The following is a 24,173-nucleotide window of genomic DNA, read 5'->3' as shown; positions in this document are numbered from 1 at the left end:
CAGCCTGAGGGAAAAAGCTGTTGCAGAGTCTTGGTGTTTTGGCCCGTATGCTATGGGATCTCTTTTGAGATGGCCACAGGTTAAAAAGTCTGTGGGAGGGGTGGGGGATTGAGGTCCACTATGATGCTGTGGGCCTTGTGCAGACAGTGTTTTTGGTAAATGTCTGTTATGGATGGGAGTGAGTGTCAGATGATTTTTTCTGCTGTTTTCACAATGCGTGGTTGCGGTCTGAAGCATTGCAGTTTCCAAACCAGTCGGTGATGCAGGTTGTTAGAATGCTCTCAGTGGTTCCTCTGTAGAACATGGTGGGGATGGAGGCGGGGAGGTTTGCCTTCTTCAGTCACCGTAGAAAGTGAAGATGCTGCTGTGCTTTCTTAATGAGTGAAGTGCTGAGGGACCAAGTCAGATTGTCTGTGATGTGCAGACCCAGAAACGTACTCTCTCCACAGGGGACCCATTGATGAGCGGTGGTGGGTGGTTGGAGCGTGACTTCCTGAAGTCAATGATCATCTCCCTCCATCTCCCATTGATCGAACATGCAGAAAGTCCTGTCATAAATTGGTTGAGCCAATGTTACTATGTCAGGCTGGGGTGCATTTCCCGTACAACGACGTAACTCACTGCTTAACCACCATAGTACGATGCATCATTGGAGAAATTAATTAGCTAGTCAAACTGTTTCTCGAAACCGTAGTAACTATGTAACACATCCATTGTTCGAACCACGTTGGTTCAACAACATAGAGCTGTCATTAATGACATTACGCAGGGGGTTGAGTAATAACTTCTGGGAAAATTAAATGATAATAGCTAATTTACACATACACCAGAAAGATGTTTAATATATAAGCACATAAAAGCCATGTTCTCTGATAGAAACCGTGCTTTCATCTTCAATCCTTTAAATGGCTGCACTTACGTTTATGTTGGGATAACCAACCAAACAGCTATGTTCTGACAGTACCACAGAGCAACAGTGTTTGCACTTTGAAAATCCTTTGAAAAAATTGTCTCTACCTATTAAACTGTTTTAAGGCATCAACATGACCTTAAATATCATCAGTGTATTAAGCATATTATGCATGTTAACACACTCACTGTCACCTTTAGCAGATTTATAACAGAATGTTAAGTGTCATCTCTGTGCTCTTTACAACATTTTGTATAGCTCTTTTGTGTGTGTCCATCCTCCCATCCTCTGGTCATTGTGAAATATCACAAGAGCATATTTTAGAATCTAGTGTTTTCCCTTTCCCATCTTTTCCTCTTTCCCTTTCTCTCCCTTTATTGCGCTCTCTTGTCCTCTGCTCTATTGGTGCATACGGAAATTAACTCTTGTAAGTTGATCTCTGTGGGAAATGCTCAGAGGAAGAGTCATGCATCTATTAAAATTGTTTGTGAGAAATTGAAAGGGCATTAATTAGAATTTATGTTATTAGTGCCATTTAGCTGACACTTGTCTTCTACAGGAAAAGCACAGTACGCTAATGGCATGGGCAATCCCACAGGAGCAGCCTCATATTAAGTGTCTTTCTCAAGAGCACAATGATCATAGAGTAGGACTGAGATAAAAGGAAGTCTCCAGTTTCTGGGTCACCCATCCCTAGGATTAAATATGCAATCAATATGCATTAGTACAATACAAATTAATCCACTAGAATATCACAATCCCAAAAATGTAGCTTCTACGATTTAAGCTAAGGTGTGTAATTTCTGTGCCATTAGCAGCACCAAATGGAATTGCAAAAATACTTTTTTCCAAACAAGTTCACAAAAACACTTCCCCCCATATGTCATTTCAGCCAAATAGGTAGTCCCACGCCAGACTCACGCCATTGGCTAAGCCAGAAGGTCACATGTCAGACCACTTAAACAAACTGCAATAATTTGGAAATCATTGTAAATAGTATAATCAAGACATATTTTTACATTCTTCCACATTTTTTAAAACATTTTCTTTAGCATGTCCAGAAATAGTCTCATTACCACGACACACAAAACCCTGGCCAAAAATCTGAGATGCTGAGTATTTTAAAGGATAATTAAAATTGATTTGAACTTTACATGTCAAATTTAGTAGGGGCTATAGAAAAATAATCATTACTTACCAATTTAAAAAAAATAAAAAATAAACAATTTATCTCATTACAGAAACACCAACCAAATGCGCATCTTTTTCAGATTAATCCAAATATTTTTAAATAAATGTATGCCTAATGGTTGATCTAAGGAAAAATAATCAGATTTTGTTTTTAGTAATTGTTACAAGGGTATTAAGGTATTTGTACATGTTTCAGTAATGATAAGTATGTTGCGGTAATGAGTATTATTTATCATTTATAATTAAAAACTAAGGATGCACCAATGTATCGGCTGCCAATATTTATTGGCCCATTATTGACTAAATTAAAACCATCGGCATATTGGTAATAAGCATGAAAACATCGATATGAAAAACTGATGGTTTATTTGTAATTAGTAACACACTTTGTAAAATCTCTGTGAACTGTCCTAAAAACATGTAATATTACATTTTTATTCTTTCTCGTTCTTACATTAATGCGGAAAAAAGCCATTAACGGATGTGACCGGTGTGAAAGTGGCAAACATATAAAACATCCAGTGAGTGGCAGTTCTCCGGACGGAAATGCCTTGTTGATGAAAGAGGTCAACTGAAAATTGCCAGATTGGTTTGAGCTGACAGAAAGGCTACAGTAACTCAGGTAACCACTCTGTACAATTGTGGTGAGCAGAATATCATCTCAGAATGCACAACATGTCAAACCTTGAGGGAGATGGGCTACAACAGCAGAATAACATATCGGGCACTTTATTAGGACCATAGTGTTCCTAATAAAGTGCTCAGTGAGTGTATATTGAAAAGTATTTGTTGTTAAAACTTTAAAAAAAAAAAGCTTTTACCTCATTATAATTGTTCTTAAAGCATTTCTAAGTAAAACAGTAATTTGATGACAAAATAAGGTAAGTGAAATAAATCGTTATTTATGTTAGTTATGTTAGTTTCGGTATTGGCCTGTAGTTTTTTGTTAAAATCGGGACTGGACAAATATTTTCATATCAGTGCATCCCTTTTAAAACCAACTTAAAAAAAGACTACAAAATCTCCCCTTTTTCTCACATATATACTTTGTCAGTCTCTCACAATATCGTTGAAATTAGCGATAGAACAGTCTGTTATGTCTGCTAATCTGTTGATATTTGGCCATATTGAGATTATTTGCATCAGCCATTTGCCCTCTAGATGCTGGCGTTGGTATCAGCATTTTAAAAAATCCTGCATTGGTCTACTACTTGATACACCATATACTTAATCGTAATTACACTCTTAAAAATACAAAGTCAGTTTAAAGTGTGGATAAAGTGTACATACATATAATGTTATGCTTATAAAGAACTTAAACAACAACATTTTTGAATATAAAATTCCTCACTGCCCTGTTTTAAGCTTATTTTTATGAGAATCATCCACAAATGGCTTACGTATAGTTGTCTCTGCACATTTAATTGGGAAAGGGGGAAGTATTTTAACATTACGTGACAGGATTACACACCTTGTGTTTACATGTTGTTTACATGTTAAGATCATAAGACAAAGTTTATGCATTTGTAAATGTGTGTGTGGAAATGTATGCATGAGTGTATGTGGGCACTGTGTATTTGCAGAGATAATAGTGATGTCATTGATAAAGTGGGTTTGGAAAACAAAGGCTGAGGTTAGTTAGGAGGCAGTGCTAACTAACTGTGGAAACTGAATGACATAATTGATAGCTTCAGTCTGTAATTAAATGAAGTGGTATTGTGGTCAATAACTAACAAATAAACCTTAGAAGGGTTCTCGTCTCTTCTCTTCTTTTCACCTCTTCTCTCTTCTCATCTCACTGAGAGCAGTAGCGAGCTGCAGGCCTGACAGTGTACTGTGTAGAGAGTCACAGAGGTTACATAAAGCCCTGAAGAATAGACAAAGGGTTTATGGAGGGCAGTGTGTGTAGTGTGAGATGACAGAAATCGTGTGTGTGTGTGTGTGTGTGTGTGTATGTGTGTTTTGCACCAGAGCTGTAGGCCACCCTGGAATCTGTGTTTGGCCAAATTAGATTACACACAGATTGCTCAGGACAAGTTGTGTCTTTTATTCAGCCTTTTGTGTGTGTTTGTGGCCCCAGGGAGAGTGATAGGTCAGACCTATCCCATCTCACTTTTATCAAGGTAACCATAAAATCCATATTCACCCTTTTCTTAAGGTCACCATTACCAAGACAGGACTCCTAACCTCAAACCCTTATCTGGCCCTTGATGTTTAGCTGACATGAGACCTGTCATTACGTTATTACGTCAAAGGTGACCCAAGAGACAGTTACACAGAGAAGAACAGACTAGCTGTTTCTTGTGTGTGGTGAGTTTGTGTACTGCTTTGACCTCTCCCTGTGCTAGAGGTTAGAAGGGATAACTCCAGTTATACCAAAAAAAATTATCATTCCCTGTGGTCATTGTGGTCATCATGTCATTTTTTCCCCTGTAGTCCACTAATAATGTTAATCAAGGTTTTGTTTTTCATCAGAAATAGTTATTAGATTTCATGACCATTTTATATCCTCTCTCTGACCCTTAAGGCCGATTTATACTTCTCCATCGAGCATACATCATAGCTTCTATGCAGTGGTTTGCATTTTCTGTAAGTTCTGTGAGTACACAACCAAATTTCTAATGTATTGAGCGAAAATGATATAACCGATATTATGCCACAAATGCTGTCGATTAAGCTTGACTTGTATTGAACCCAGAATATTCCTTTAACAAAACAATCAGCAATAAAATGAAATTAAGATCAGAAATGATCAGGAATCTTGTAAAAAAGCAAAAAATTCTGCCGCATGTTTCTAATGTTGGTATTTGGGCTGGGCGATATACCAGTTACAACGAGATACTGGTAGAAATGTGTCAACCTGTACAAATGTTAAATATTATATCGTGGTTAAAACATGCTGCCGCATGATACAAAATGCATGTTCAAATAATTATTTTCTGTCACTTCTATTGGTCACAGATCTGAGTTGTAAAATTTCCGTCGTGGTCTATTGTTTTGGTCATTAATTGTTTTTTAGTTATTTTTACATTAAAAAGAATCTCTCACAGTCACTTGGATTAGAGCACGTAAATATGGTTAAAATGAAAACTGTTGGGTGTAATCCAATTGCAAAGTAATTATTTACTGTAATCTGTAATAAACAAAAAGTAGTATAATGCATTACATTTTAAATTCTTGTAATCAGATTACAGTTACTGACTTTCAGTTAATTTAATTACTTCTAAGTACATTAGAGGGATATGTTTATGTCTAATATATAATTTATGTAGAATACATGAATTATGGCCCTTTAACGAGTCATTGTGAAGGAGAAATGTGAGGGGCTGAGTGTTTGACTTGTGTGTAACAATGAACAAGAAAGAAATACAGACATTATTTAGAATTTGCTGAGCAGAAAACTGTTTTAGAAAGTAAATTAAAAGTAATGTGATTAGTAATGTGATTACTTTTTCAATGAAGTAATTATTAAAGTAATCTGATTACAATTTTAGAGAAATAATTAGTAATTTGTAGAGGTTATCGACCAAAGATTTCAAGAATATTGCCATATAATTTTTTTCTTATATCACCCACACCTAGTTGGTATTATTCAAAAGGATATACAGAGCAGCAGGTGCTACACACAGCTAGGAACAGCACAGTGTTTGGTGAATTTTCCCATAATTTACTCTTATTGTTTGTTCTTCTGGGAACTGGTTTAGGAATAATACTGTAGGATCCATGTACTTCCTCCTCGTTACCACACTGTGCTAATTCTTGGGTGTCATATGTTAATGTATTAATCTATCTGACATTGGAACAAGACATTTTTGCAGCTTAACTTTAATAAATGGTCTTTATAGATCGGGGGAGGAAGTTTTGAGTTACAGCATGTCTTCATAGTACAGTTAAGCCTGACTCTTTTATTTCCAAAGCTCAAGGAAAATGTGGTTTTCATAATAGGATCCCTTCAGTGTTTATGTTAACAAAATGTGTCAACTTCTAAGATAGCAAGAATATTTTGAGAAATGAAGCTTTGACTGGTGAATAGTTGCAAGCAGATCTTGTCTTAAGGATAGGACAGCCTTGTGTGGTCATAACCAGAGGCACAGATGTGAATTTGCTTCCTCACTGGGCACCTAGTGAACCAAGAGGTCTCGGGCGATGCACACACACACACACACACACACACACACACACACAATCCAAAACTGAAGAACCTGAGCTCTCTGGAACGTAACAGTCTGTCAAGTGCTGAAAATAGGCACCCAGAGGAAAAACAATATTACTCAGAGCTTTCATAGCTCAGGAGACTGTATTTTCATTAATCTATGTTCCTCCTAAAATTCCTTAGGAGGAATAAAAAAGAAATAAATGAGACAATTGTTGACATAAAGTAAGAATACAGAGCTATGTGTTGAAAGAATTTGATGAGAAATGTCTATATTAAAACTTTGATTGCAGACTTTCGTATTTTGCCAAATCTGAGCACAGGTTAAGACATATTTGAGATCTTTTTCTGAAACAAAGGGGTTTTCAAACTGGGGTCCGGGGACCCCCAGGGGCTGCAAGGGGGTGCTAAGGGGTCAGCTGAAAAATTCAGAGAATCTTACATTACTATAGAATATTTCATACTTGTGTTGTATCTTTCTGGAGAGTTTCTTCTTGCCGCTGTCATCTTTAGCTTGCTGGATTTTAAGGCAATATTCTCTGTAAAGCTGATTTGGAACAATATATATTGTAAAAAAAATAAATAAAAAAAAAGCACTGTACTAATACATTTGAATTGAACTGAAAACTTTTCTCTTCAGTTTTATACATCTTATAGTGGGTCAAAAAAGATACACACAGATGTTTTTTCCAGATAGTATTCAAATATTTTCTTTTGACTTAAGGAACATGACAATGACAATCTCACATAGGGGGTCACTAACAAGGGGATCATCATATTTGGGGGTCACTGGCATCAAAAAGTTTGAAAACCCCTGCTCTAGATGAGATGCATGTGAGGTTACTAGGGTGTTTTTTCTAAGGAAAATCTGAGAAGCAAAGAAATAAGCCAAATTCTCCACTGACTCTCCATTTCATCTCATTGCAGAAACAATCGAGATATCAAAGGGATCTCTTTTATGATTTCTTTTTCCTATATGCAGAAACCAAAATAGATGTTCACACCCATACATTCATGCACTCTTATAACTTAATGATGTCAGATTTTAAAGGACAGGATACATCACAGATTAGCCATCTGATGAGTAAAAGAGTATGCATTTTTGTGTCTGCTTTTTCACTCATACCATGCCCCATTTAGAAGCTAAGTGGATGTGAAAAGGTAGAACAGTCTGTGTGTGCGTGAACCCACTCAGTCGGAAATGATAAAGAGCGCTTCTGCTCATTTCCAGTAGTGCAATATGGCAGCATCTCAAAACAACCCCTTTCCACTCCTCTGATCTCCAACTTTGTTCTTTTATCCGCTCCTTTCCATCCTTTTCCCTCTCTCTCTTTCTCTCTCTGTAAGCAGTGATGAGGTGTGTCCCAGTGGAGGTCATTTTTAGTCATGGTGGCGAATGTCTGCCATCTCCCCTCTGATGATAATGGGTGAAATTAGTTTGTCAGTGGCAAGGACGACGTGCAGCCATCTCTGTCCTACCATCTCACTCCCTTTCTCTATGTCTCATTCCCACAAATTCCTCTCTTCCTCCCCCACACTGTCTATCTTCCCTCCTCTTTTCCAAGCTTGTGTTTCTTTTGCACCCGTCTCTCCAATCTGTCTTGCCATCTCCCACTTCAGTGAAGGGTGAAATGTTCTAAGTTGAAAATTGACCTCTCTAACCTAGCAATTTTGAGGATTGGTGCAGTGTGTGCGTTTGAGACTGTGAGAGATCACCTGGAGAGACCGCCAGTTAGAGTACCGACCTGTATACTTATTGCAAATAATTTTTTGACATTATAAATAGGTCATGACATTTTTTGAGTAAAAAAGTTACTTGTCCGGAGAGAAAAAAGGATGAAAGGAAGAAAAAAATAAAAGCCTCCATCTCCATCATTTACAGCTAGTAGGGATCACATTAAGATCACAGTGCAGAAAGACGGTTTAACCTAGCGAATATAAGCCCACTGTTCCCCAAACTCTGTTACATGTATCGGGCAATGTAGCTAGCTAGCTGCCACAGTTTCAGTATGATTAATAAAATTAGCTGCAGTGAACATCTTATACCAATTTCAATCATCAGTTAGCCACTTACTTTCCAAGTTAAGAACATAGTCTAGCCTAGTCAATCAGCTAGTCTACACAACTAATATTAATAGAATAGTAACTTGGGAAGCCAAGTTGGGATGCATTCGACTGACAGTGCAGAACATCACATACCACACCCAATCAAATTCATCCTTACATGAAGGGATGATTTTCCTCACCCTATTAGATTCTTAACCTGCTGTGTTCGATTTATGTGATTAACATGGATTACAAGATATGAATGAGTAATAATGAGGCCCACATAGGATCTGCAGAAGTGAAACAAGCCTTTCGCAAAGTTGTACACATCCCCCGTGATTTGCATGTTCGTTTATTAAATATTTGGGCTAATTGTATGCCAATATACCTTTTTATTGCATTTTAATGCTCACATTTTTACCATGTTTAAATGCTTAATCCACAGAATTGCACAGATTTTCCTCCGAATGCAGCATAGAAACTGTGAAAAAAAAAAAAAGTCTGCAGATTATGAGATCGGCAATAATAACCTTATTTACAGTGCATTGGGGTTTACACTGACAGCCAGGAAGCACTTTATTTGGAGAGTAGGCTATTAGAATCACATTACTGTAATCCTGATTATTAGGACCATTGCTCCTTTGTAGATGCTCACAGACTTTGATTTCAAACAATATAATATCTAGCCTTCATGTCAGTTGCCTCAGTTGTTTTTAGCTGCCTAAAAATGGTTGTGCTTGGACTCTTAAACTATTTAGTAAAAGCTAAATAAAATAGTAAATTGATCAGAAAGTTTTATGCTCAAACCCTCCATTATGGACAGCAAGCCAAATCTGTTTACCTTCATCTCATTTGAGAATTATATGAACATGTGAACTCGTAAACTAAAATAATGTGTGTGCGCCCTTATGTACTTTATCATTTCACATATTTTTACACTGGTGGTGCACCGTTTAAGAAATTTGAGGCCAATGCTAATATTTTAACACTGTGATTGGATGATATGATACTGTTGCTATGTAACACAAATTACTAATAGTAATAAAGTATTTGCAAGAAGACCTCTCAACGCTGTTAATGCAGCATAAACTGTTGTTATTACTGTTATTACAATGAACTTATATCACTAATGAACTCTTAAAGCAGTTTTGTCACAGACTGGTGCTGTAATGAGAGATAAGCATTCATGTATGTACAAACTGTCTGTTGACACTGACAATACATCAAGTATACTTGAAAGATTTTTATTTGCATCTTTGTTTGTTGTTTATTTATTTTATTTATTTCTTATTTCTTTGCTGTTTCTTTTTCCTTTCCATCTCTAACTTTGCAGTGAGTCTGCAGAATTGCCAAATTACTCATGGGCACCTAACAATTCATACACATTTAATATATATATACAGGTGCATCTCAATAAATTAGAATGTCGTGGAAAAGTTCATTTATTTCAGTAATTCAACTCAAATTGTGAAACTCGTGTATTAAATAAATTCAGTGCACACAGACTGAAGTAGTTTAAGTCTTTGGTTCTTTTAATTGTGATGATTTTGGCTCACATTTAACAAAAACCCACCAATTCACTATCTCAAAAAATTAGAATACATCATAAGACCAATAAAAAAAACATTTTTAGTGAATTGTTGGCCTTCTGGAAAGTATGTTCATTTACTGTATATGTACTCAGTACTTGGTAGGGGCTCCTTTTGCTTTAATTACTGCCTCAATTCGGCGTGGCATGGAGGTGATCAGTTTGTGGCACTGCTGAGGTGGTATGGAAGCCCAGGTTTCTTTGACAGTGGCCTTCAGCTCATCTGCATTTTTTGGTCTCTTGTTTCTCATTTCCCTCTTGACAATACCCCATAGATTCTCTATGGGGTTCAGGTCTGGTGAGTTTGCTGGCCAGTCAAGCACACCAACACCATGGTCATTTAACCAACTTTTGGTGCTTTTGGCAGTGTTGGCAGGTGCCAAGTCCTGCTGGAAAATGAAATCAGCATCTTTAAAAAGCTGGTCAGCAGAAGGAAGCCTGAAGTGCTCCAAAATGTCTTGGTAAACGGGTGCAGTGACTTTGGTTTTCAAAAAACACAATGGACCAACACCAGCAGATGACATTGCACCCCAAATCATCACAGACTGTGGAAACTTAACACTGGACTTCAAGCAACTTGGGCTATGAGCTTCTCTACCCTTCCTCCAGACTCTAGGACCTTGGTTTCCAAATGAAATACAAAACTTGCTCTCATCTGAAAAGAGGACTTTGGAACACTGGGCAACAGTCCAGTTCTTCTTCTCCTTAGCCCAGGTAAGACGCCTCTGACGTTGTCTGTGGTTCAGGAGTGATTTAACAAGAGGAATACGACAACTGTAGCCAAATTCCTTGACATGTCTGTGTCTTGATGCCTTGACCCCAGCCTCAGTCCATTCCTTGTGAAGTTCACCCAAATTCTTGAATCGATTTTGCTTGACAATCATAAGGCTGCGGTTCTCTCTGTTGGTTGTGCATCTTTTTCTTCCACACTTTTTCCTTCCACTCAACTTTCTGTTAACATGCTTGGATACAGCACTCTGTGAACAGCCAGCTTCTTTGGCAATGAATGTTTGTGGCTTACCCTCCTTGTGAAGGGTGTCAATGATTGTCTTCTGGACAACTGTCAGATCAGCAGTCTTCCCCATGATTGTGTAGCCTAGTGAACCAAACTGAGAGACCATTTTGAAGGCTCAGGAAACCTTTGCAGGTGTTTTGAGTTGATTAGCTGATTGGCATGCCACCATATTCTAATTTTTTGAGATAGTGAATTGGTAGGTTTTTGTTAAATGTGAGCCAAAATCATCACAATTAAAAGAACCAAAGACTTAAACTACTTCAGTCTGTGTGCATTGAATTTATTTAATACACGAGTTTCACAATTTGAGTTGAATTACTGAAATAAATGAACTTTTCCACGACATTCTAATTTATTGAGATGCACCTGTATATTAAATGTGTATGAATTGTTAGGTGCCCATGAGTAATTTGGTAATTCTGCAGACTCACTGCAAAGTATATATTATTATTAAATATTATATATATATATATATATATATATATATATATATATATATATATATATATATATATATATACACACAGTTGTTCTCAAAAGTTTGCATACCATTTTTAAAGAAAACATGAGTGAGCAGGCAAAACACATTTCTTTTATTTCTTATGGGATTCATATTCAACTGTAGGTTATAACAGAATGGCACAATCATAAAACAATACATGGCAACAAAGAAAAAAATGAAATGACCCCTGTTCAAAAGTCTGCATACCCTTAGTTCTTAATACTGTGTATTGCCCCCTTTAGCATCAATGACAGCGTGCAGTCTTTTGTAATAGTTGTCTATGAGGCCCCAAATTCTTGCAGGTGGTATAGCTGCCCATTCATTTTGGCAAAATGCCTACAGGTCATGCAAAGTCTTTGGTCGTCTTGCATGAACCGCACATTTGAGATCTCCCCAGAGTGGCTCGATAATATTAAGGTCAGGAGACTGTGATGGCCACTCCAGAACCTTCACCTTTTTCTGCTGTAACCACTGGAGGGTCAACTTGGCCTTGTGCTTAGGGTCATTGTCATGCTGGAAAGTCCAAGAGCGTCCCATGCGCAGCTTTCATGCATAAGAATGCAAATTGTCAGCCAGTATTTTCTGATAACATGCTGCATTCATCTTGCCATCAATTTTCACAAGATTCTCATGCCTTTAGAGCTAACACACCCCCAAAACATCAGTGAGCCACCACCATGCTTCACAGTGGGGATGGTATTCTTTTCACTATAGGCCTTGTTGACCCCTCTCCAAACATAGCGCTTATGGTTTTGACCATAAAGCTCTATTTTGGTCTCGTCACTCCAAATTACAGTGTGCCAGAAGCTGTGTGGCGTGTCAAGGTGTTGTCGGGCATATTGTAACCGGGCTTTTTTGTGGCATTGGCGCAGTAAAGGCTTCTTTCTGGCAACTCGACCATGCAGCTCATTTTTGTTCAAGTATCGTAGTATTGTGCTCCTTGAAACAACCACACCGTCTTTTTCCAGAGCAGCCTGTATTTCTCCTGAGGTTACCTGTGGGTTTTTCTTTTTTCTGACTGGCATTTTCAAGGCTTTGGATATCTTTTTATATCCTTTTCCATCTTTATAAAGTTCCATTACCTTGTTACGCAGGTCTTTTGACAGTTCTTTTCTGCTCCCCATGGCTCAGTATCTAGCCTGCACAGTGCATCCACGTGAGAGCTAAGAAACTCATTGACTATTTATACACAGACACTAATTGCAATTTAAAAAGCCACAGGTGTGGGAAATTAACCTTTAATTGGCATTTAAACCTGTGTGTGTCATCTTGTGTGTCTGTAACAAGGCCAAACATTCAAGGGTATGTAAACTTTTGATCAGGGCCAAACTTTTGTTATCATTATGATTTAAAAAAGAGCCAAACAGAGTGATAATAAATGGCTTCATATGATCACTATCCTTAAATATTTTCAAAATCAATGCCAAAATTTCACAATTTCTGCCAGGGTATGCAAACTTTTGAGCACAACTGTATATATATATATATATATATATATATATATATATATATATATATATATATATATATATATATATATATATATATATACATACACTATATTGCCAAAAGTATTCGCTCACCCATCCAAATAATTTAATTCAGGTGTTCCAATCACTTCCATGGCCACAGGTGTATAAAATGAAGCACCTAGGCATGCAGGCTGCTTCTACAAACATTTGTGAAAGAATGGGCCGCTCTCAGGAGCTCAGTGAATTCCAGCGTGGTACTGTGATAGGATGCCACCTGTGCAACAAGTCCAGTCGTGAAATTTCCTCGCTACTAAATATTCCACAGTCAACTGTCAGTGGTATTATAACAAAGTGGAAGCGATTGGGAATGACAGCAACTCAGCCATGAAGTAAAATGACAGAGCGGGGTCAGCGGATGCTGAGGCGCATAGTGCGCAGAGGTCGCCAACTTTCTGCAGAGTCAATTGCTACAGATCTCCAAAGTTCATGTGGCCTTCAGATTAGCTCAAGAACAGTGCGTAGAGAGCTTCATGGAATGGGTTTCCATGGCCGAGCAGCTGCATCCAAGCCATACATCACCAAGTGCAATGCAAAGCGTCGGATGCAGTGGTGTAAAGCACGGCCCCACTGGACTCTAGAGCAGTGGAGACGTGTTCTCTGGAGTGACGAATCACGCTTCTCCATCTGGCAATCTGATGGACGAGTCTAGGTTTGGCGGTTGCCAGGAGAACGGTACTTGTCTGACTGCATTGTGCCAACTGTGAAGTTTGGTGGACGGTGGATTATGGTGTGGGGTTGTTTTTCAGGAGCTGGGCTTGGCCCCTTAGTTCCAGTGAAAGGAACTCTGAATGCTTCAGCATACCAAGAGATTTTGGACAATTCCATGCTCCCAACTTTGTGGGAACAGTTTGGGGATGGCCCCTTCCTGTTCCAACATGACTGCGCACCAGTGCACAAAGCAAGGTCCATAAAGACATGGATGAGCGAGTTTGGTGTGGAAGAACTTGACTGGCCTGCACAGAGTCCTGACCTCAACCCGATAGAGCACCTTTGGGATGAATTAGAGCGAAGACTGCGAGCCAGGCCTTCTCGTCCAACATCAGTGTCTGACCTCACAAATGCGCTTCTGGAAGAATGGTCAAAAATTCCCATAAACACACTCCTAAACCTTGTGGAAAGCCTTCCCAGAAGAGTTGAAGCTGTTATAGCTGCAAAGGGTGGGCCGACGTCATATTAAACCCTATGGATTAAGAATGGAATGTCACTTAAATTCATATGCGTCTAAAGGCAGATGAGCGAATACTTTTGGCAATATAGTGTATATATACACACACACACACACACACACACATACAGATATATATATTAAATGTGTATGAATTGTATATATTAAATTGTAATTGTATTTCTTTTATTTCTTTTATTTTTTAAAGGGCATAAACATCAAAATTACAGCATGCCACATTAAATGTTTAGTCATGAATGCCTATAATGGCAAATGCTTCGCCCTCTCTCTTACAGAAATGTAATGTATGGCCATATATTTAGACATGTATGTACATATTTCAGATTCCACTATTTTTTAGGGATATGTTACATATATGAAAATGGCCACTTTTGTGGCATTTTAATGAGTGAGTGTATGATTGAGTACATGTGTGGTTTGAGGGCGTGCTACAATTAAATGATATTCTCAAATGAAAGTGTAGGAGGAACACATTCATCTTATCTTGTTAATCACAATGCAAGTGTAGGCCTATATAAACTACCACTTACCTCACTGCTGTAACAATTATTCTGGCATTTCTCCACCACCCCATCTCCACCTTTGTTTCTATTTACTTCTATATTATAGCTCTTTAAGTAGTCCAAGGGGGGTATTTAGAGTTCGAGTTGAGTCTCATGTGTGAACCCTATATCATGGACAGGAAGCCAAATATGTTTACCTTTATTTCACTCAAGGATTATGAAAATATGAACTCATGAAAAAAACATCAGCCTTGAATTAAAGCTTGATCAGCCAATTTCCAATCACAGATCTAAGATGATATACGGCCATTAATGATTGGTGGCTGATCGACTGGATCATCTCAACTTTGCATTGAAGTAAATGAATGATAGAATTTGGTACAGAAAGTCAAAAGGACAAATGGACAGTAAGACAAGCAGAGATGTACAAGAGTAAGAAAGAGTGAGGACCATGTTCTGTACTGTGTCAGTGAGATGCACATTTGGACTCTGCATAAACAGTCTAATTCAGGCTCAGTTGCCAGCCTACCCTTTCTCTCGCTCTCTCTCTCTATTTCCTTTTCCAATTTCTGATGCAATATCTTTAAACACCCTTAATTTAATGAGTTAGTCATCACCATACTCACTTACTGTACATCCCCTCTTTTGACCTTAAATCTTGGAGCAAACTCCCATTTTGTCCTACCAAACCTGTTCTGGGGATGTGCTGTACTCATTACCAGGTTAAGAATTCAGCATTTTTACCTGGAAATTAACGAGGGGGAGACTCAGTTCCTGTGATAATTCAGATATTCGAAAAGATTTAGTTGGTAAACATAAAATAACCTCTAGACCTATCTTTTGTATTCTTGCCATAGAAATGTAATTGAGCAACCAGGCATTACTATAACTATTGCTCATTGTAAGGGGGTTCAGTGGAAAGGAGGAGGCGAGAACCGGCTTGACAACTTAAATAATAATTTAATAAACAACTTAAACAAAAACACACAACCATAAACACACAGTTCAGCTGCCTGTAATTCTCTCTCTCGTACTGTCGTCCCCGGCCGCCTTTATCCCTCGCGCGCCCCATCAGGCTGATTGGGGACCGGGCGTGCGTCATTCCAGCCCGGTCCCGCCCTCCTCGGCTCTACACTCATTCTTAGGGATAGGGATTTGAGCAAACCCTTAAATCTAAGAATTAAATGTTTGCAAATGTTAATGTCCCACACTATTTGGACTGCAGACATGAATAATGCTTCAAATCAGGCAGCTTGTTGAGTTGAGATGTGTTGTTACTTTTCTAAGCGATTTTGCCTTGGAGATGATAAAACGGGCAAAATCCCATAGACTTACATTGAAGGAGGGACCCAAGCCATATCTAGAGGCCAGAATATTATAAAGGCTTCAGGGTGAGCCTGACTTTGGCCAATAAGCAACCACTCAGAACACCCTAGCAACTGCACAGCACCATGTACAAACACCTTAATAATCACACAGCAATACCCTGGCATTCATCCAGCCATAACATGCTAACATTGTTACTGTGAGTTATATACGGAAAAGCAACACTCAACTATTTATTAAGTTAAGTCAACTATTTATTTAAGGAATAAGAATTGTGTGTTCTTTATTTGTTTTTTTGGTCATGTGTATGTCAGAAAAAGACTGTGACAGAGACTGAGTCACATATCAGCACCACGATACATTAATTGCATCACCTGACAGCCGAGATACTCCAAACCTCCAGTGCAGAATCTGTTCTTAGTCTGAATATGACAGTTCAGGACAGTAATGACAAGTTACTCACTCGCTCCCTTTCTCTGTCTCCCCATCACAAATAAACTCTCAAATAGCACAAAACATTTAACGCACTTAGGTGTCTGCAGTATAGATTAAATTACTCTGACGTCACTCCGTAGGCAACCGTGCTCTTTCGAGCATCAGATTTCATAGTGCATATGGGCAGTGCTGCAGTTTTAATAATTTTTAAGCATTATATAATGTAATTTAGTTTATTTTTATATTAATAAAATGTATTATAAATGGATATCTATAATTTACAGTGACAGCAAATGTGTAGGTTCTTTCTTAACTATCAGCAAAATAAGTTATAAATTGGTTCAGTAGGCCTGTGTGATAATGTCAGACATGAAACAGGTTGATGAATACACATCCTCACACGTTTAACACACTTCTAAAGCAAGAGAAATGTGGCATATAAAAATGAACGCTACCATCAAAAAATGCAATATGTATTTTTACTTCTTAAAATATTGGTCTCCATACAGTAAATAATAATATTTTACTTCAATATCAACATATATTGAATATTGGTTTTAATTTAACAAGGTACTTACTGCAGTCAGAATAAATGCAAAGACATAATTTTAGAAGTATGACATTATTTTTATTTGCATATCCTTTCCCAAACAGTATGTGCTCCGGTGGTATAGAGAGGGTCCTGTTTATTCCGTTAGATCATTCATGGCTTTGAATGATCTCCTCATATCTGTCACAGCGATTGCACATTTTAAATTAAAAACGGATGTTTGCAATCAGAGATTGTGGGATTCCTTCGTGAAAAATTCAAATCTACCAACAGCAGCTGTAGGGTGAGTGGTTGTTATTAGAGCAGGCACGATAACAATGACGGTGATCTGTGAAATATCATAAATAATGCCAAATCTTGAGTTCGTCCATATCCACTGATTCTGATGGAAATATAAAGAATCCTAATTCTCCAATAATCTTTCGGAAATGTGGTGTTTCAACCCCACAAATAGCACTTTTTGGTTATTTTAAATCAATTTGTGTGAAGCGCGCATTTAACGCAGTTCTTGTTTTTTCATTTTTTCAATGCGATGCAAGCGTTTGTTTGTAAAAAGTAACTTTATCTACAACCCCAATTCCGAAAAAGTTGGGACGGTATGAAAAATGCTAATAAAAACAAAAAGGAGTGATTTGTAAATTATATTCACCCTTTGCTATATTGAAAGCACTACAACTACACATTATATGATGTTTTTCCTTGTGAATTTCATTGTTTTTTGAAATTGTACAGTAATTTCAAATCAGATGATTGCAACATGCTCCAAAAAAGTTGGGACAGTCAATTGTTTACCACTGTGAAACATCACCATTTCTTCTAATAAAATTAATTAAGCATGTGGGCACTGAAGACACAAGTTTACATTTAGAAAGTGGAATTTTCCCCCAGTCATCCATTATGTAGTTCTTTAACTGCACAATTGTAAGTGGTCTTTGTTGCTGTATGGTGTGCTTCATAATGCGCAACACATTCTCAATTGGAGACAGGTCAGTATTGCAGGCAGGCCAATCTAGCACCCACACTCTCTGCTTACACAGCCAATCATTTAAAATCCGGGCAGTATGTGATTTGAAGTTGTCCTGCTGGAAAATGCAGGGACGTCTCTGGAAAAGACGGTGCTGGATGGCAGTATATGTTGCTCCAAAATTTGTACATATCTGTCTGCATTCATGGTGTTCTCACAGATGTGCGAGTTACCCATGCCATGGGCACTGACACGCCCCTGGCCTATACAGACACTGGCTTTTGGACCTGACGCTAATAACAGCATGGATGGCACTTTTCCTCTTTGGCCCGGATAACACGACGGCTATGTTTTTCAAAAAATTTTGAAATGTGGACTCTTCGGACAAAAAACACAGTTCCACTGTTCTACTTTCCATCTAAGACAAGATTGAGCCCAGAACAGTCGGCAGCACTTCTGGAGAGTGTTGATGTAGGGCTTCTGCTTTGTAGAGTAAAGTCTTAACTTGCATCTGTGGATGCAGCGGTGAGTAGTGTTGACTATCAAAGGTTTACTAGAGTTATCCCAAGTCCATGTTCATGATATCCATTACAGATGAATGCCGTTTTTTAAGACAGTGACATCTGAGGGATCAGAGATCACGCGCATTCAGAAGTGGTTTTCGTCTTGCCCTTTACGCACCGAGATTTGACCAGATTCCTTGAATCTTTTAACTATATTCTGCACTGTAGAGGCTGAAATGCACAAAATCCTTCCAATTTGTCTTTGGGGAACATTGTTCTCAAAATGCTGGATTATTTGCTGAAGCATCTGTTGGCAAATTGACAAGTCTCGAATCATCCTTGCCCTTGAAGGACTAGGCTGTTTTTGGAGGCTCCTTATATACTATGACACGATTGCCTCACCTGTTTAACATCTGTTTCACATCGCCTTATTATTTCAACTAGTCAAATTATTATTAGTCTAAATTCCCCCTGTCTCAACTTTTTTGGAGTGTGTTGCAATCATCTGATTTGAAATTACTGTACATTTTCAAAAAACAATGAAATTCACAAGGAAAAACATCATATAATGTGTAGTTGTAGTGCTTTCAATATAACAACGGGCGAATATAATTTACAAATTACTCATTTTTGTTTTAATTAGCATTTTTCCTACTGTCCCAACTTTTTCTGAATTGGGGTTGTATATTGCCATTAGGACTGGGCGATATACAGTATATTGAATATTATTCACAATAAATTCACAATAATTTTGTAACTGGTTGAGTCAATGTTACTGCGCCGGGCTGGATGGGCCACTTAAAACAAACACAGCAATTGTATAGCGCCAAAGAGCCACAGTTTTTACAGTTTTTGAGGAAATCAGCCTATGAAGGGCTTACTTATAGATGCCTCTGCATTAAGCTGGGATAGTAGAAAGTATTTTAACATCGAAAAAGTTACACACTTGGGCTTTAAGCAACTTGAATATTTAAATGCACTTTTTATTTGGCCACTAGGTTTCCCAAAGCGTGTGTCATTAGACTAGTTTTACGATCATTCCTTGTCTTGCAACTTGCGTGTATTGGAGCATTTGGAAATATATTAAAATATGTATATATTAGTAATATACAGCATATTTGTAAGATATTTAGACATTTTTCAAATGCTTTTATCCAGAGTAACTTATAATGCATTCAACTACAGTATCTTGGCATTGCTAGCACCATGCTGCCAGTAACACTACAGGAATACTCCAGAAATGTTTCATTAGCATCTCTGATTTAAACTTACATAGTTGTTAAGTTTGATTCATTTCTTTGAATCAGTTCAAAATGTAACCATTTAAAAGTTTTATTAAAAAAAAATAAATAAATAAATATATATATATATATAAGTAAATTTAGCTGTTTATTACTAAGTATTGTTTCATATAAAAATGGTTAAATATCATTCTTTCTTGTGTTCAATTAGTGAAAAAAATGCACATACACACACACACTCACACACACACACCGATCAGCCACAACATTAAAACCACCTGCCTAATATTGTGTAGGTCCTCTACATGCCGCCAAAACAGCTTCAGTTCTGCGGACAGAAATGCCTTGTTGATGAGAGATCAACAGTTCTTCTCATCACAATTGTACAGAGTGTTTATCTGAGTTACCGTAGACTTTGTCAGTTCGAACCAGTTTGGCCATTCTCTGTTGACCTCTCTCATCAACAAGGCATTTCCGTCTGCAGAACTGGATGTTTTTTGTTTTTGGCACCATTCTGAGTAAATTATAGAGACTGTTGTGTGTGAAAATCTCAGGAGATCAGCAGTTACAGAAATACTCAAACCAGCCCGCCTGGCACCAACAATCATCCATGCGATTATCTAATCAGCCAATCGTGGGGCAGCAGTGCAGTGCATAAAATCATGCAGATACGAGTGAGGAGCCTCAGTTAATGTTCACATCAACCATCAGAATGGGGAAAAAAAATGTGATCTCAGTAATTTGGACTATGGCATGATTGTTGGTGCCAGACGGGCTGGTTTGTGTATTTCTGTAACTGCTGATCTCCTGGGATTTTCATGCACAACAGTTTCTAGAATTTACTCTGGAAATGCCTTGTGGATGAGAGAGGTCAACAGAGAATGGCCAGACTGGTTCGAACTGACAATGTCTACAGTAACTCAGACAACCACTCTGTACAATTGTGATGAGAAGAATAGCTCTGGGGTTGGCGCTGTTTTGGCGGCACAAGGGGGACCTACACAATATTAGGCAGGTGGTTTTAATGTTGTGGCTGATAGGTGTGTATATATATGTGTGTGTGTATATATATATATATAATACTGTTAAAAAGTAAAAAAATATCAAGACTCCCTGCCCTAATAGCAGTGCAGTACATAACAATACTTTAGGATAGAAGTGCTTCTGTCATTTTCTGTTTGTCAGCATTGACTGAGAAGGGAAAGGTGCTTTATCTGTGATACCTGAGAGTGAAAGCCATCCTCCCTCAGAGAATCCTACAGATTGGAAACACATTTGCCACCAAAGTGATCTTAAGAGTGAAAGAGGATCTGAGAGAAATGGACACATTTGAGTTAAACACGCTAATAACAACACGATATGCTTTTAAGAGACCATTGCATGAGTCATAAGCACAAGTAAAGGTGAAGCCTATGTGTGTGTATGTGTGTATCAGTAAAAAGAGATGACAAATGCTCAATGCAGCCAGAAAATAGATGCAATTCAAACTGTATAAACACGCCACAGAACAGAGGCGATAAGGAAAAAATGAAGAGATATTTTATAATACAATGGCTTAAAGAAATAGTTTGCCCAAAAATGACAACTGAAAAAGTTTTTACGGTATTTACCTACCCTCATGTCTTTCCCTGACAGTTGCTTTTATTTTTTCTGTGGAATACAAAGGGAGAAATTTTGAATAATCTTCATGCAGCTCTTTTTTCATACAAATACAGTTCATAGTGACCACAGCAGTCCAAAAAGAAAAGAAAAGAAAAAAACTAAACTAAACAAAACACCATAAAATTATTCCATACAACTTGTATGCCAAGTATTCTGAAGCCACTGAATATCTTTGTGTGTGGAACAGATCGAATATTTTCCACTATGTTCAATTCAATTGATGTCAATATGTGGAATGGAGATTGACATTTAAGAGCTGTAGTGAATTGGAAACTTTTCAGTGAATAGCTAATTAAATTTAGTTCTGTCCATCACACAAAGCTATAGATACAATTTCACCTTTCAGGTGCATGCTGATTTCTTTTAAACTCCTCCTCTCTCTTCCCAGATCTGCTTCGTAAACCTGGACAAACACACCTCTGATCACCATGACGACAGTTACATTAAGGTGGGTGGAGCTCTTCCTCCCTCTATTTACACTGGTGAAGAGAGTAGGTTCCATGATAATTTAGTTTTAATAATTAGTTATGTGACATTGTGGCATTGTTTTCTCTCTTGCTGAGAGACTCCTATCATAGCTCTAATATCTCATTCTTGGGTGAATCCTTCAATAGTGCAATTTTCTCTCAATTTTTCATTAATACCCACAAATATCTACCCCTCTTCACCCACTGATTTCTAATTAATCACATTTTATTAACAATAATATGAACGTCTTTCATCATTTGCGACGTAAACAAATATCTAATAAAAAGGGAAATTAGACTCAATACATATGATCAAGATAATGCAAGCAAAGAACCAAATATATAAATTTCCACACAGAAACTGGCCTCAGTGTGCCCAGAGCTGCCACGGTTAATTGAGTCTCTCGGAGTGCGGCAACCCAAAAAAAATGAGATTCTGCTTCTCAGCAGCCTAGAGTCACCTGACTCCTGCCAGCATGACCCCAGCCACCCACAGGTAAGCAATGAATGTGGACCAACACATGTGACATCATTTTACAGATTAAACCCTGCCTCGTCGAACTGTAACAAACTGCGTGTGTTTCTGTATTTCAGAGCCAGAGAACTGCTCATGTCTGTCTGGTGCATTGTTCCTGTGGGCGTCGGCCTACCCAAACGAACAGTGTCATTTTTGAGATCAATAAGTTTCTTATTGGTTTACAGTCAGGTCAGGAGAGGCAGCGGCATGGCCGATTGGCTGGTCAGCGGGCTGCTGAAGATGACACCAATCGCTCTGTTTCATCCATAGAAGAAGACTTCCTTACTGCCTCTGAGCAGCTTGGGGACGACAGCGAGGATGATCCATTCAGAAATGGTGAACAGTCCATCCATCCTTCCATCCCTCCAGAAATCTAATTTATCCAACTAACAAACCTGTCAGAAATCTCAAAATCTCATTCTAAATTCATAGCTCAAGTGTGGTACTTTAAATATCCTTGGTGCTGTATTGTGAAAATCCGCTTGGGCATCCTGAAAGCGCAACTTTAGTGCAGTTCTGGCACATTTGCTTTATTTTCTCACTTGTCCGTGTCTTGCATAGACAGAAAATTGCTCAAATTGTGGCTGGAATAGCATTCACCCATTCACTATTTTTCACTATCTGTAAACCTTCTTCGATAAGAGTGGACCTATTTGGAGGACTGTTTGGGAGCTCTTCCACCCCAAGCTTTTTTTTTGTTTAGTAATACAATGTAGCCCTAGTCACTAACAATGAGATTATGGTGTTCACAACAAATTTGGGCATGTCACATAAATTTGCATCGATAAAAAAGCACATAAACATAGTCTGTAGTTTTTGCCTGTGGTAATTATTTGGAACTCAGCGTAATCACATTTATAGGGGTTGCATTGATTATCATAGACTTTGCTATCTTCTGTACTTATTTAGATACAAAGTAAACAAGCGATAGCATGAATGCACCATAAATTTACAGCTATGTTATGTATGTTATCTATGTAGAGAGAATGAGAGAGACAAAGGAAAAGATGTTTTACACATTTTCTGAAGGTTGCATTTGCAAATTAAGCCCTATTTGGTCAGAATTAGATTTATATGGGGATGTGGGGTAATGTAATAATTACCACAGATTCTCCGTGAATTTAATCCCATGAGAATCAGTGATGTCAATAATTTTCCAGTCTGTTTGTGCTCTTTGCGTTCTCACGCTGGTAAAGATTACAGCGTCTTTTACCTTATATAAAACACACAGGAAAAATAACCCCTGGTTACAGTATTCTAATTCCGTGCAAATTTACATGCTGGAAAAGAAAGCCAGTGAATCTGCACTGTCCAGCTTGTGAGCCCTTTAACTATCATTGATTGTCAAGTTCTTCAAGGGTCTGAAGTGGATGTTGGCCATTGAGAAGACACCAGATAATGTAAGACAAGCCTCACAGCTTCAGAGTACGCTCACAGTTGCATATGGACTTATGCATGTTTTTCTCAAGCATTTTAATCTATTGAGTGTTTATTTACCCATGTAAAAGAGAAAGAAACTAGCGTGTTTTCAATTTGTTAGAAAATGAGAAAAGTACACAAGCACATCATTTTGTGATTTGAGCAGAGTGAAGGGGGGAAATTGTGTTGAGGTTTGTATGTTGTTCGGACACTGCAGAAACCACATTTTGGAAAATATTTTCCAGAAGGACAAATACAATTACATGTGAACGGATTGTCTATATATTTTTAATTCAAAAGTGTAATATGGTATTGCAGGCTTGCTAATGTCACCAGTTCTGTTGTATTTTGCCAGATATTCCAATCAATTTCTTCTAATAATCCCAGACACAGTATATGATCATGTTTCATATTTCCTATATAATTAATCAGTGCAGCTACACATTTTCTGATAAGTCAGTGT

At 37.9% G+C, this 24,173-nt stretch overlaps 1 protein-coding gene across 4 annotated transcripts in view; it reads left to right on the top strand.

Moving 5' to 3' along the window:
• Positions 1-24,173, top strand: part of LOC127456174 (A-kinase anchor protein SPHKAP-like) — a 187,054-nt gene that overhangs the window by 137,492 nt on the left and 25,389 nt on the right. For all 4 annotated transcript variants that reach the window (XR_007899799.1, XM_051724522.1, XM_051724524.1 and 1 more), the window contains 3 exons: positions 21,696-21,755; positions 22,133-22,270; positions 22,369-22,627. Coding sequence is in view for 3 of the 4 variants with exons in the window: in XM_051724522.1 (XP_051580482.1) it covers positions 21,696-21,755; positions 22,133-22,270; positions 22,369-22,627 (457 nt within the window). In the remaining variant the exon portion in view is untranslated. The remainder of the gene's footprint in view (positions 1-21,695; positions 21,756-22,132; positions 22,271-22,368; positions 22,628-24,173) is intronic.

This window comes from Myxocyprinus asiaticus, chromosome 18 (assembly GCF_019703515.2).
Source record: "Myxocyprinus asiaticus isolate MX2 ecotype Aquarium Trade chromosome 18, UBuf_Myxa_2, whole genome shotgun sequence".
NCBI classification, from domain to species: Eukaryota; Metazoa; Chordata; class Actinopteri; order Cypriniformes; family Catostomidae; genus Myxocyprinus; species Myxocyprinus asiaticus.
This window is presented reverse-complemented; position numbering and strand designations above follow the sequence as displayed.